Source organism: Fundulus heteroclitus, unplaced genomic scaffold (assembly GCF_011125445.2).
Source record: "Fundulus heteroclitus isolate FHET01 unplaced genomic scaffold, MU-UCD_Fhet_4.1 scaffold_105, whole genome shotgun sequence".
Taxonomy (NCBI): Eukaryota; Metazoa; Chordata; class Actinopteri; order Cyprinodontiformes; family Fundulidae; genus Fundulus; species Fundulus heteroclitus.
Window position 1 is genome coordinate 327,251 of NW_023396518.1, and position 13,195 is coordinate 340,445.

The 13,195-nt window shown below is 44.8% G+C and overlaps 1 protein-coding gene across 1 annotated transcript in view; it reads left to right on the forward strand.

The window, feature by feature from the left end:
- cps1 (carbamoyl-phosphate synthase 1, mitochondrial) overlaps positions 1-13,195 on the forward strand; it is a 101,245-nt gene that overhangs the window by 36,021 nt on the left and 52,029 nt on the right. Inside the window, exon 22 of the mRNA XM_036128627.1 lies at positions 12,936-13,077. Coding sequence (XP_035984520.1) covers positions 12,936-13,077 — 142 coding nt within the window. The remainder of the gene's footprint in view (positions 1-12,935; positions 13,078-13,195) is intronic.

Sequence of the window (13,195 nt, forward strand, 5' to 3'; positions counted from 1 at the left end):
CGTTCCTGGGACACAGGTGAACCCCACTCCTCTGAACTGCGTCCACAGACAAGAGTTCATGACAGGGGGGGTCCCCCTGCGTCCCACGAACGGCCGCCGATGCCAGGTAGGTGGTCAGAACTGGAGCCTCCCTCCTATCGTGGTTACCGCAGGCAGGAGTCGTCAGGAGAGGACTCAGATGGACCAGCTCCGATCCCTGAACAGGGACTGCGGATGCGTCAACTTGAGTCCCTGGCCCGAGACATAGAGCGTTTTGATCCTAGCAATACAGAATCCACCATTGATGACTATCTCAGAGAGGTAGAGCGCTGTCTGCTAGACTTATATAGCCCCTCAGCTCGAGAAAAGTTGAAGCTTATCTGGAAAACCACGTCCAGAAGTGTCCATGTTTTCATAGAAAGCCTCCCTCCAGCTACACGTGACCGTTATTCAGCTCTTTGTCAGGCTTTAAGAGAAGAATATTCGGCGTTTACAGACCCAGCTTCGGCCACTCTTGGAGCTTTTGCAATTCAGCAAAAGAGAACTGAAGCACCAAAAGAGTACTACCGTCGCTTGCGGGCTGCTTACTTTCAGGGACGAAATGCTCCCGGCTTGGAGGAAGACCACACTTTCAAATCTTTGTTCCTCCATAATCTTCATGAAAGCGTGCGTTATGAGGTTACCATGCATTGTAGAACCAAGAAACTTACCATGCAGGAAATCAGGAAATACGCGCAGGTGGCATGGGAAACACGTGTCCGGCCCAACAAAGGAGCCGATAGTGATAAAAAGGTTCTGCAGATTCAAGCCGAACCAGAAAAGAGTTTAGGTCTGGAGGGACATGAGATGCCTCCCTTCAAACCTAAAACTAGATTTGGTCCTAAGAAGCAACATGGTTTTGAGCCGCAGCAGAAGAAAGCTTCCCAGGATAGGAGAGGTCAGCATGGCAGCATGGAAGGTGAGAGGTTTCAAAAATGGCACAGGCCGGATCCAGCCCGAGACGGTAAGCAAACTGACTGGCCAGAAAGGTCGAAAAGCACACATGACAACAAAGGCTGGAACCTGCGCATGGAGGAGTCAATGAGAAAGGAGATAGAGGAGACTTTTCGCAGGTTGCTAGCCGAAACAGTGCGTCAGATCGCGCCGCAGCCGTCCCAGCCATCATCCAATCCTGTCGACCCTCCAGGTAAGCCAGGCCCAAAACCCCAGCCAGCATGACTAGGCGTGGAACAGGCTTCCCCTTCTAACAGAGTTTATCTGATTAAGGGGGGGGACCAACCGAAAAATCACCAACAACCTTCTAAGATCCCATCAGCAGGTGATCAGAAAGCCCCTTTTCTAAGGTTTCTAGGTGAGCTAAACCATCATGAAAATGCACACCGCTTATACTGCTCGACAGTTATCGGAGGATGTGTAACTGCAAATGCTCTTTTAGACACGGGTTCCGAGATCAGTCTAATGTGCTCAGATTTGTTTGATGAGGTGACCAGAGCTATGGTGTCTCTTGGGAAACCGTTCCAGGTGGAGACCTGTGACGTGGGCATCACCAGCTACACTCAGGATCAGTCATGCATCACCAAACGGGCGTGGTTAGACATCACTTTCCGTGACATGACCCTGGTGCACCCCATCTACATATGTACTTTGGACACAGAACCTTTTCTTGTGGGTCAGGACCTGTTGAACAGGTTAGCCCCACTCATTGACTGCTATCATGGTCATCTTTGGGCCCAAGTGGGGACTCCCAAGCCCCTCACTTCTGGAAGTGGACTGTCCGTCCCTATCAACCAGGTGACATGCTCTGAGGAGCCCAAAGAACTTTTAGCACCATTTCTGCCTTCCACAGAGCCGATTTCCAAATCCTCTGACACACCCCTGCTTGAGCTGAACAACCGCTCAGCTTACCTTTTAGTGGAGAATCCAACTCGCATGCCGATCCAAGTGGTGGCGAAGAAACCTCTTGGGGTGCTCATCGAAAGCTCTTTCCACGACTTTGAGTTGAGCATTCCCGTCATCGGAGACCTGCCCTTATTCTTGACTGGCAGACAGGACTCTCCAGACACCGTGTTTACCTTTCCTTCCAGCATGATCCAAATCAGGCGACATGAAGCTCGGCCTGCTGGATCCATTTGTGGTGCAACGCTTGAAGCTGAAGGAAATCTGTTGGTGTATGCGATAGCAACCAACCCAACAGAACCAGCACCAAATCAACCAGAGAATTGGGACTCACCCACTGAGCCCTGCCCTGGCTTCGAAACAGAAATCATGCAACAGCTGGAAAAAGCTGATGCACTGACCACTGAAACAGAGGAAACAGCACTTAAGGAGCTGTTTTATGAGTTTCAGCCCATTCAGCCCAAAGATTCAAACGAACTTGGGATCCCACTGACACACATCCATGACTCACCAGTAGGAGAACACAGAAGCTGCAAAGCTAATCTGAAAACTCTCCAACAGGTGGCGTCCCGGCCCTTAACGGCCCAGGACACCCAGGAGTATGTACAAGGCTGCTTAACCTGCAGCCAGTTACAACCCACACGGCCACTAGACCGAGCCCTGCTTCAGCAAAGGGGGGTTATATTTCCGTGGTCACATTTGCAGACTGACTGGATCGGTCCAGTCCCTAAATCGTCAAGAGATAACAAATACCTTTTGACAATAACAGGCAGTTTCACAGAATGGGTCGAATGTTTGCCGGCACCGAATGACACCGCTGTCACCACAGCAGCCCTGCTGCTAAATCACGTTTTCAGCCGGTGGGGCCTTCCCCTGTCCATCGACTCGGACAGAGGAACGTCAAACATTATGACCGTGCTTTTCAACATGTTGGGCGTGGAAGTTAAATTCCACATCACCTACCGCCCACAGTCATCCGGACAGGTGGAGCGAATGAACTGCACCGTGGCCAGCATGTCAAAGGAACATGCCAGCAGCCATGACAGGGACCGGGATACAAAGCTTCCCCTGGTCCTAATGCTAGTCCGCTCTACCTCACCATGCTCCACAGGGGTGACACTTTTCCAGATGATGACAGGAAGGCAAAGGACACTTCCCCTGAATCTCATCTACCAGCCCGAAGACGTCAGTGTGACAACCGTCTACACGGCACACCAGTGCGTCACTGACTTAAAAGACCGTCTCCGAACGACTTTCGCGTGGCCTCGAAAGAACCTAGAAGCCAGCGTGCAAAGTCCAGAGTACAAATGGGTTCATGCGAACCAAATTAAATCGTCCACCAAACTCTCCTCGCAGGGAAGGGAGCCTAACTCCGCCCCCGCCGAAGAGAACAATGCATAGCATTAAATAGGACAAGTGCATGTTCAATTAGGACACTTTAAACATGCACTAAATAAAGCAAGTGTCCATACATAACTTCACGTCTATAATTTCACACTCAGCCATAACACCATGCATTGCTTTGGAAACGCTCACAGAAGTGGTAAAGAATGACATGATGTATACTCAGGTTGTTAGAGATTTAATGCAGGACCTCACTCGAGAGGTTAGTTCATCCATAAATAGCCTTGCTGAAGGACGGATTCCTCCGTACCTGGTACCAGTAGATTTGGTTGAAAAGGTTCTCAAATCTGCCTCTAGTGAAACACTGCAACCACCACAAATACACCTGGCGTACAGCCTAGGTAGTGCAATTCCGATATTTGTAAATCCTGACAACTTGGAGATAGGATTTATGCTAAACCTTCCCATCATTGAAAGAGCTAATGTGTATAGGCTTAAATCAGTATTGAATGTCGGTTTTTGGCAAGGTGAGACCCACGTACACCTACAAACTCCCTCAATATTGGCCTATCATGATGCTGACCCCAAACTTTATTTAGTCCCTAATTTGGATTTGTGTACCAAAACCAAAGACATCCACTGGGTATGCCCAAGCAACCCATTTATCAGAGACGTTACCAATTACCTGTGTGGTCTAATGAATCTCCTGAACAAAACTGTCAGGCTAGAATGACCCTTAAAGATGCAGGTGTGGAAACCAAAATTGAGCGGGCAGGTAACCGCTGGCTCGTTAGCACCCCAGAGGCAGAAGCCCTGTTATCCTACGAGCAGCATGACACAGTTACTAGACTAAAACTGCCCAACCAAACCATTTTCTGTTCCCCACCTCAAGGCGCTGTAGTCCACATTGGAAACATGGTTCTGCATCACCTTGACGTTGATAAATATGACTCAGAGATTGAAATAATAGATGTCTTTAAGGGATACAATTTCAGCATTGATGTCGGCATTGAAAGACAGCTTTTACTTGCAGGCACCCAGCTGATTAAATTCAGTCTCACTCCATCAGAGTTGAGCTCGGTCCCTCTGCTTCGCTTCCCCAGAGCTACAGAGTCGACCGACACTCACATTATGACCATTATTGTGGTTCTCCTTGTATTTGGATGGGCCATCACTACTGCGATGGCGTATGCAGCATACAAGCAGATCAAACAGTTGCAAACCAGGATTGACGCCCTCACCTTTGTCGCTCCCAGGTTCGTAGCACCAGCTCCTTGAAGGCCATAAGCTGATTAGACTACGAACCGCTGTCTCTTTCCTTTCCCTTTTTCCCTCTCTCCTTTCTTTGGTTCAAAGTTCAAACCTGATGACCAATGAATGTATTGACAATGGTGATTGTGAAGTTTGCATTTCTTTTTTTTTATTACTTTATTGTTGCCTTATTAGCCAATAGAAATGACTAGCTATAGCTTAGTCCTGCCCAGGCTAGGTCACTGACCCAGGCACAATGAATGCTTCGTTTTTCCTCCTCTTGGATGATGAACTGAACTGCATGAATCCCAATGGACTACTAGAAAGACTATTAGGTTGTTCCACTCATGCACAACGGATTTTCGTCACGCCAGAATGGACTTGGTTGTAGCTTTAAAGACTGTGACCAGCATCCCACTCTTCAAAGCTAAAGGGGGGTATGTTGTGCCAGTTCAGACGTGACAGAAAGCGGTAACGGACTACGTTACCCATGATGCAATGTGGTCAAAATGGCCACCAACTCATGTGGTCAAAATGGCCACCAACTCCCATCACGCAACACGGCAAAATGGCCGCCGATCAAGGAAACGGCATCAATTCGGGACGTAACGGACTGCGTTACCCATGATGCAATGTGGTCAAAATGGCCACCAACTCCCATCACGCAACACGGCAAAATGGCCGCCGATCAAGATAAGGTTGCTATAGTGATGGCTATAAAAGCCGATCACACACGATGAGCTTCCTTCTTCCCTGGCTTTTAGCCAACCCGAGAAGACACGCACAGCTGATTCCCACGCCACGTGTTCGATTGCTCGCTGGACCGAGATTTTTCGACGCAACGGTTATTCCCTGCTTTATAACAGGAGGTCGACTTAAATAAGTACTTTTAAATTCCCTCTGATCAAAAGACTGAGAGACGCCGCATCTCCCACTGATCGAAGAGGACCCCGCTTTTGTCTGGCCAACAAAGCGACTGTTGAACCCGGAGGAAGAAACGAAGCAGCTTCTTCCCCGTCCCGCTGCAGCCTGTGGACAACTGCGCTCGTCGAAGCGCGTCCAGAAAGCCACACTCGGAGCGTTCCGGACCAGCCCCGAGGCAACTCAAAGTAACGGGGTTTTTCCCCTTTCATTTCTGTCTCACCAACAGGGTGTTTAGAAGTGCCTGGGCAGGCGTAGAACTTTGTAGGTGTTGGTTAATGCTTTTATTCCACGACGAAGTTGGAATTATTTTGCTGAACATTTTCTTTGTATGTGCATGTATTTTACAATTGATTTTGCTGTGTTGATTTGTGATTCATCAATAACCCCGCCGTGGGTTACCGCCTTATTTCTTTTCATCTTTTTCCCTGCTCCCCCCCCCTCTCTCTTTTCGCTTCTCCTTATCAGTTTAATCTCTTTGTCCGAGCTCAAGTCGCGGGCTTTGCTTTAAACTCCCAGTTAGCTGCCCCCTTTCGAAGCGAGGCATTACCCCATCAGCGTAAGCGTGGTTACGTCATTAGGACCTCCCCTCATACGTCATCGTAGCAGCCATCTTGGGAGGGTCACGTGTATCTGAACTGTAGGTAGCTTAGCTGAACTAGCTTTGTGTAAGACATCAAAGCGTCCAGTGAGATTCCCGAAGCTGTTCTGTCTATCAAGGCTGATACGTGAAATGCCGATGTCTCGAGGGCGGTGTTAAACAACTTTGAGTTAAGTTAAGATCTGCTAACCGCTCATTTTAATCCATTGTTTATTTTGTTTTGTTCTTTATTTCCACATATATATTTTGCATGTTTTAGTTTAGTAATGAGTAAGAATTCCAAAGTTGTTTGAATCAGAGAATTACTGTAACAGGGAATTGCTTTTGGTTCAATAAAACCAACGACTGCGGAATAGAAATTGTTTTGTGTTCAATCCAATTCACAGTTGCATGGGTATTCAGAAATCAGAGCTAACCTCCTTTGGAGTTAACATCTGACATTAATACAGAGACAATATCATTGGATGGTGATAAGGAATAAGGATTTAAACTCTAATTGCAGTTACATTGGGGTTCTCACAGCCTGCTGGATAAACCTGGTCGGTTAACAGTCCGACCTGATCATTTATTCCAGCATAAATGAGTTCATAACAGCAAGTTAACTAATGCATTAGTGGTATAAATACTTATAAGCTTATAGCTAACATCACCACCATTTGAACTATATTTGTTATAGCGAAATTTTGAGTTGAATGATTTATTATTTAAATTATAATACCAAATTATAATTAATAATAATAATAAGCATATTCAACCAGCTTATGGCATAGCATCATGTTACTTTGATAACGGCCTTCAGGTCGTCTGCATTGTTGCGTCTGGTGTCTCTCATTTTCCTCTTACTAATACTCCATAGAAAATCTATGGGGTTCAGGTGAGGACAGTTTGCCGCCCCGTCAAACACAATGCGGCAGCTTTTGGTACCTTTGAGATTGTGGATAGGTTCCAAGTCCTGTAAAAAAATTAAAACAGCATCTCCGTTATGCTTGGCGTAAAGCATCCTGGTAGATGGATGCGTTGAGCGTCAACGTCAATAACACAGTGGACAGATGATATGGCCACCCAAATCATCACTGACAGTGGAAACTTCATACTGGACTTCAAACAACATGGGTTCTATGCGTCGTCCTTCAGCCTCTGGGACTTTGATTTTCAAATGAGAATAAAATGTTTCAATAGAGGACTTTGGACGACAGGGCAATAGTCCAGTTAATTTTCTCCTTAGCCCAGGAAAGGTGCTTCTGCTTTAGGAGAGTTTGATCTGAAGAATGTGTGACATGAAGAAGCTCTCTGAAATTCAGGAATTGATTTAGCCTGACAATCCTCTTAAAGCTGCAGTTATACATGTTGTTGGTGCACCTTTTCCTACAACACTTTTTCCTTCCACTCAACTTTCTACGAATATGCTATTTTTAATTTCTTGGACTGAATTTTGGGTTTTCATTATCTGGAAGCCATAATCATTGAAGTAAAAAGAGACAAAGCCTTGAAATATGTCAGTCTATGAAACATACAATGAACAATGAATCTAGATAATATATGGGTTTTACTTTCTAAAACAATATTCAAATTTTTCGCCTGTTCTTGTAGTACTGTTGTTGCTTCTTACCACAATAAAGAATTGCAGCTTTGCAGAAAATGTACCTTGTTTTCTATATATATCTATTTATTTTGCTCAGTACTCTACTGTGGGTGAACGGAGCACATCAGCAATTTTGTTCATTTCTTTTTAGCTCCATAGGATATACTGCATTCTTTTGCAGAAAGTTCAGCAAATCCTGCATTCAGGTCGAATGCAAGCTTATATCAGCTAGTCAGCTGATATAGGGGTATTGGCATTGGAGCGGCAATGAAATGCATTCTTCTTCTTGTTATTATTATTATTATTATTATTATTATTAGCAATATCGGCACAAAATGTTTTTCTTTGAGCAGCATTATTAGTTGCGATGAGGTAGACAGAAGTGGAAAAAAACACCGTTCTCAAACGACTTGTTCTTACTAATTTATTTTGCGTGGGTGTTAAATATTGTATTTGTTTGTTATACGTTTGCATTCAAGTTCAAAAGGTTTGAATGATCCCCCTCTCCTTTTTATGTACTTTATATTTAACTGAAGGCAGTAAATCTCTTAAATGGAAAATTGCACTGCCCTGCTCTTGGTCTTTCGCTCTGCTCTCCTTTTGTTGTTTCTGGGGCTTCTTACTCAGGCCAGCCATGTGCATTGGGGGTTTAAAACACATTTGATATTTTCAATATAGTTATGCTGTGAAATGATAAATAATTCACATAAGAAGGAGGCAGAACAGCTTGTGCTTCAACAGTTTAATTCCTCCCGTTGGTCTTTACCTTTATTTAAAGCAATTCGAGAGGAATCTGAGAAAAATGGAATATGGATTTGTTTTTGGAGGTTAGATAATACTAATTTTATTAGCTTAAGTAGGTTATCTGTTTAGTTTAATGTAAAACAGTCAGAAAGCAGAACAAGCATCTTTCTACTTCTTTTTGAATGAACAATTTCACAAGTAGACACACGTGTAAAAGAGATCCTAAACAAAATAGTTTTGTGCAATCATTTAAACTATATTTTACAATCACCCCCCCCCCCCCAAAAAAAAATGATTTGAATATGATTTCATCATATTCATAACATTATAATTACAGAATACATCTTAATTATAACGCCAAAAGAAATGTTATGTTTTGTTTTTGTTTTTTTGGAAAAAAATGGGGGGGGGGGTGGAACAGCAGGTAATTTCCTGAGGTGTTATTGAAATGTCTGTGACATGCCTTGCTCCAGATATGTCGTGGCTTATGCACAGAAGCTGCTTTTTCACCCCTACCAACGCACAATTTTGCACAGCAGACTATTTTACGGGGTGAATTGTGGTACTTTCAGGGTTCCATGGGTTGAGTTGCCTCTCTCCTCTGCTTACTCTGTACTCTTCCATCTTAAGGTCGTCATCATAAGCTTTCATTATGTCCAGGCTTGGCAACTGTTAAAAAGCCTTTTTATGAAAGGATGTCTGCTGAAGGGAACAAGTGTGTCTCAGACACCTGTGGACCCATAGATGTCTCAAGGAAGAGTTTGAAAGCAACTCACCTCTCAAGGGTGCAATAGGGTATTGCTGAAAGATTAAACTCTTATTTATTCTTTCTACCAAACCAGTCAAAAATGTTACTCATTAATAAGAAGCAGATGTTTCTTTGCATTGCTGTTGATAGTATTTGATTTGTGCATTATATTTGGTTTAGATGGTTAAGTAAACAAGCTACAGCCATAATGTTCCATTTTACATCTCATGTTTTACATTATATGTATTGCAACCGATTTTATATTATTAGATACAGACTAATATGGTCCATCTTAAGTGTAACTAATCATGTATGTTTGTGTAAATAGCCGGCTGACACTAATAAGAGAGGGAGTTTACATTTTTGGAACAGGTGTTTTTGGAACAACTATAATTTTTTCAATCAATAGCTAAAATTAGACTTGAAATAAATCTACGGATTTGTCATCTTAAACCCACCCTAAAGGTTTCATTCTTCAAACTGGGTTAATATTTACTGCTGTCTAGAGCCCGTCCGTCCGTCTTCTTCCGCTTATCCGGGGTCAGGTCGCGGGGGTAGCAGCTTCAGTAGGGAGACCCAGACGTCCCTCTCCCCAGCCACTTGGGCCAGCTCCTCAGGAGGAATCCCAAGGCGTTCCCAGGCCAGCCGGGAGACATAGTCCCTCCAGCGTGTCCTGGGTCTTCCACTGGGCCTCCTCCCGGTGGGGCGTGCCCAGAACACCTCACCAGGGAGGCGTCCAGGGGGCGTCCTGACCAAATGCCCGAGCCACCTCAACTGCCTCCTCTCGACGTGGAGGAGCAGCGGCTCTACTCTGAGTCCTACCCAGATGACTGAGCTCCTCACCCTATCTCTAAGGGAGAGCCATAAAAGTTATGAACAGAATCGGTGACAAAGGGCAACCTTGGCGGGGTCCAACTCTCACCGGAAACGAGTCCGACTTACTGCCGGCAATGCGGACCAGACTCTGACACCGGTCGTACAGAGACCTGATAGCCCTTATTAAAGGGCCCGGTACTCCATACTCCCGGAGTACCCCCCACAGGATCCCTCGGGGGACACGGTCGAATGCCTTCTCCAGATCCACAAAGCACATGTACACTGGTTGGGCAAACTCCCATGCCCCCTCCAGAATCCTGCTGAGGGTATAGAGCTGGTCCAGTGTTCCACGGCCAGGATGAAAACCACACTGCTCTTCCTGAATTTGAGATTCAACTATCCGACGGACCCTCCTTTCCAAAACCCCTGAATAGACCTTACCAGGGAAGCTTAAGAGTGTGATTCCTCTGTAGTTGGAACACACCCTCCGGTCCCCCTTTTTAAGTAGGGGGACCACCACCCCAGTCTGCCAATCCAGGGGAACTGCCCCCGATGTCCACGCAATGTTGCAGAGCCGTGTTAACCAACACAGCCCCACAACATCCAGAGCCTTAAGGTACTCAGGGCGAATCTCATCCACCCCCGGGGCCTTACCACCGAGGAACTTTTTAACAACCTCGGCAACCTCAGCACCAGAGATGGGAGAACCCAACCCAGAGTCCTCAGGCTCTGCTTCCGCAATGGAAGACGTGTTGGTGGGATTAAGGAGGTCTTCGAAGTATTCCGCCCACCGAAACACGACGTCCCAAGTCGAGGTCAGCAGCACACCACCCCCACTGTAAACAGTGTTAGTACTGCACTGCTTCCCCCTCCTGAGACGCCGGATAGTGGACCAGAATCGCTTCGAAGCCATACGGCAGTCTTTCTCCATGGCCTCTCCGAACTCTTCCCACGCCCGAGTTTTTGCCTCGGCGACCAGCCGAGCCGCCTGCCGCTTCGACTGCCGGTACACATCAGCTGCTTCCGGAGTCCCACAGGCCAAAAAAGCCCGGTAGGACTCCTTCTTCAGCTTGACGGCTTCCCTCACCGTTGGTGTCCACCAGCGGGTTCGAGGGTTGCGGCCGCGACATGCACCGACAACCTTGCGGCCACAGCTCCGACTAGCCGCCTCAACAATAGAGGCGCGGAACATGGTCCATTTAGACTCAATGTCCCCCGCCTCCCTCGGGACGTGTTTAAAGTTCTCCTGGAGGTGTGAGTTAAAGCTCCGCCTCACAGGGGACTCTGCCAGACGTTCCCAGCAAACCCTCGCAGTACGTTTGGGCCTGCCCAGTCGGACCGGCTTCCTCCCCCGCCATCGGAGCCAACTCACCACCAGGTAGTGGTCGGTGGAGAGCTCCACCCCTCTCTTCACCCGAGTGTCCAAGACATACGGCCGCAGATCAGATGAAACGACAACATAGTCGGTCATTGAACTGCGACCCTAGGTCGCAGTTCAATGCTGTCTAGAGCAGTTAATATATTGATTACTGAGCTCAAAGACTCCTCACTCAGAAAATCTAAACACTCTTAATCTTATGCTTCAGATATTGAAGAAAAACCTAAATTTTTTTTTTCAAAACAGGTGAATTTCAAAAAAAAAATCATCACAATAATACTTAAAATTAGAACTATTCTTTAAAAATGTGTTGATGAGATGGAAACGTGGATATTGTGTTTTCTTCATTTAGATTTTGTTATTTGATTGTTAATTAATAGCTACCTCATTTGTCTCTACCTATTTTATGCAACCCTAGAAATGAAAAATAACTGAAAGTGTTTAGCTTTGTTACTTTTTTGTAAGCTAATGGTGTGATTTAAGTTAAGAAATTACCACAGAAAGTAACACAAATAATCGCTCCCCGGGCGCCGCACATGGCAGCCCACTGCTCCCGAAGGGTGATAGGTTAAAAGCAGAGAACAAATTTCGTTGTAATGCATGTTTCAATGTATGTTTTAATGACAATAAAGATGATATTACTATTACCATTACTAATCAGAGGTAGTAAATTGACGTCAGATAAATAATATGCCATGCAAAGGTATTTGTTCACCTTGAGTTTTTTTTTTATACATAAACTAATTTTAATATATTGTATTGGGCATGTATGTAATGGAAAAACAAACAAATGAATGCATAATTGATAAGTTGAAGAAAACAATTGCATGGTTTACATCATTTTCACAAATAAAGATGCAAAACGTATAGCATACATTAGAATTTAGCTCATACTTTATGGAACTGTCATTGCTGTAATAAGTTAGAATCCTCTAGGGTAACTTGAAAAAAGGTAAAAACCTTCAGGGGTTATGAATAACTTTCGATAAGTATTGGATACTGACTTGTGTTTCATATCTGAGCATTTGTTTCTATTTGCTGTTGTTTCTATTTTTACCACTTAAAGTGGTGTTGCTAAAATTGACTTTTTAAATGCTTCGCTCTTACCAGTTGAGTTTTCTTGCAATATTATGCTGTGTTTGTCAGTTTTGTATTGATTCCTCTACAGTAAACTATTCCCTGCTGTCTGCACCACTGGGCAAAATACATGCTCACTAGATTCACTTTTAAAGTTCAACAGACTTGAAAATACACAGAAATGTTAGAAAAAAACAGAGGCCAGATGCCTTTCTAATGACCTCTGTTGCCTTGTTTCACATAATATTTTACCCTCACTGTTTTATTATCATTTGTCATGGTGGTCCTTGGATTAGGAGGATTGAGACAGATACTGTGCTTTGCTGCTGCTTTAACTCTTCACTTCAGCAAGTTATGAACCGTGGATGTTTTCTTCTGTTAAGTCAATAAATAAAAAAGCTAAAAAAATCCAATGACCTGTTTAGAAAGACACAACTGAAAACTTTAAAGCAAGAATAAGGATATAACTCTGCTTAATGATATAACTTGCCCACTGACTCTTCCAGGTGCTATAGGCAACCCTTCTTCTTCTTTGTTATAAAAACTTCTACACTGGTAGAGCTGTATAATTGCTGTATGTTTTTGTCCTTTCACACAGTGTTACAGTACCCAAGGAGCTGCTGTTGAAAGCCAAGCAGGATGGCTTCTCAGACCAGCAGGTCGGTCAGATTCTGGGCTGCAGTGAAAGCGCTGCTAGAGAGCTGAGGATCAGTAATGGCATCCGGCCCTGGGTAAAACAGGTGAGCATCTCCTAGCAGAGTTCAGATTGGCTGGGCTTGGTAAATAAGTACACACTTTTTATACTGTGTGCCAACTGTTGTTTGGTCTCAAATAAAGGTTGAATTTTATGACTTCAAG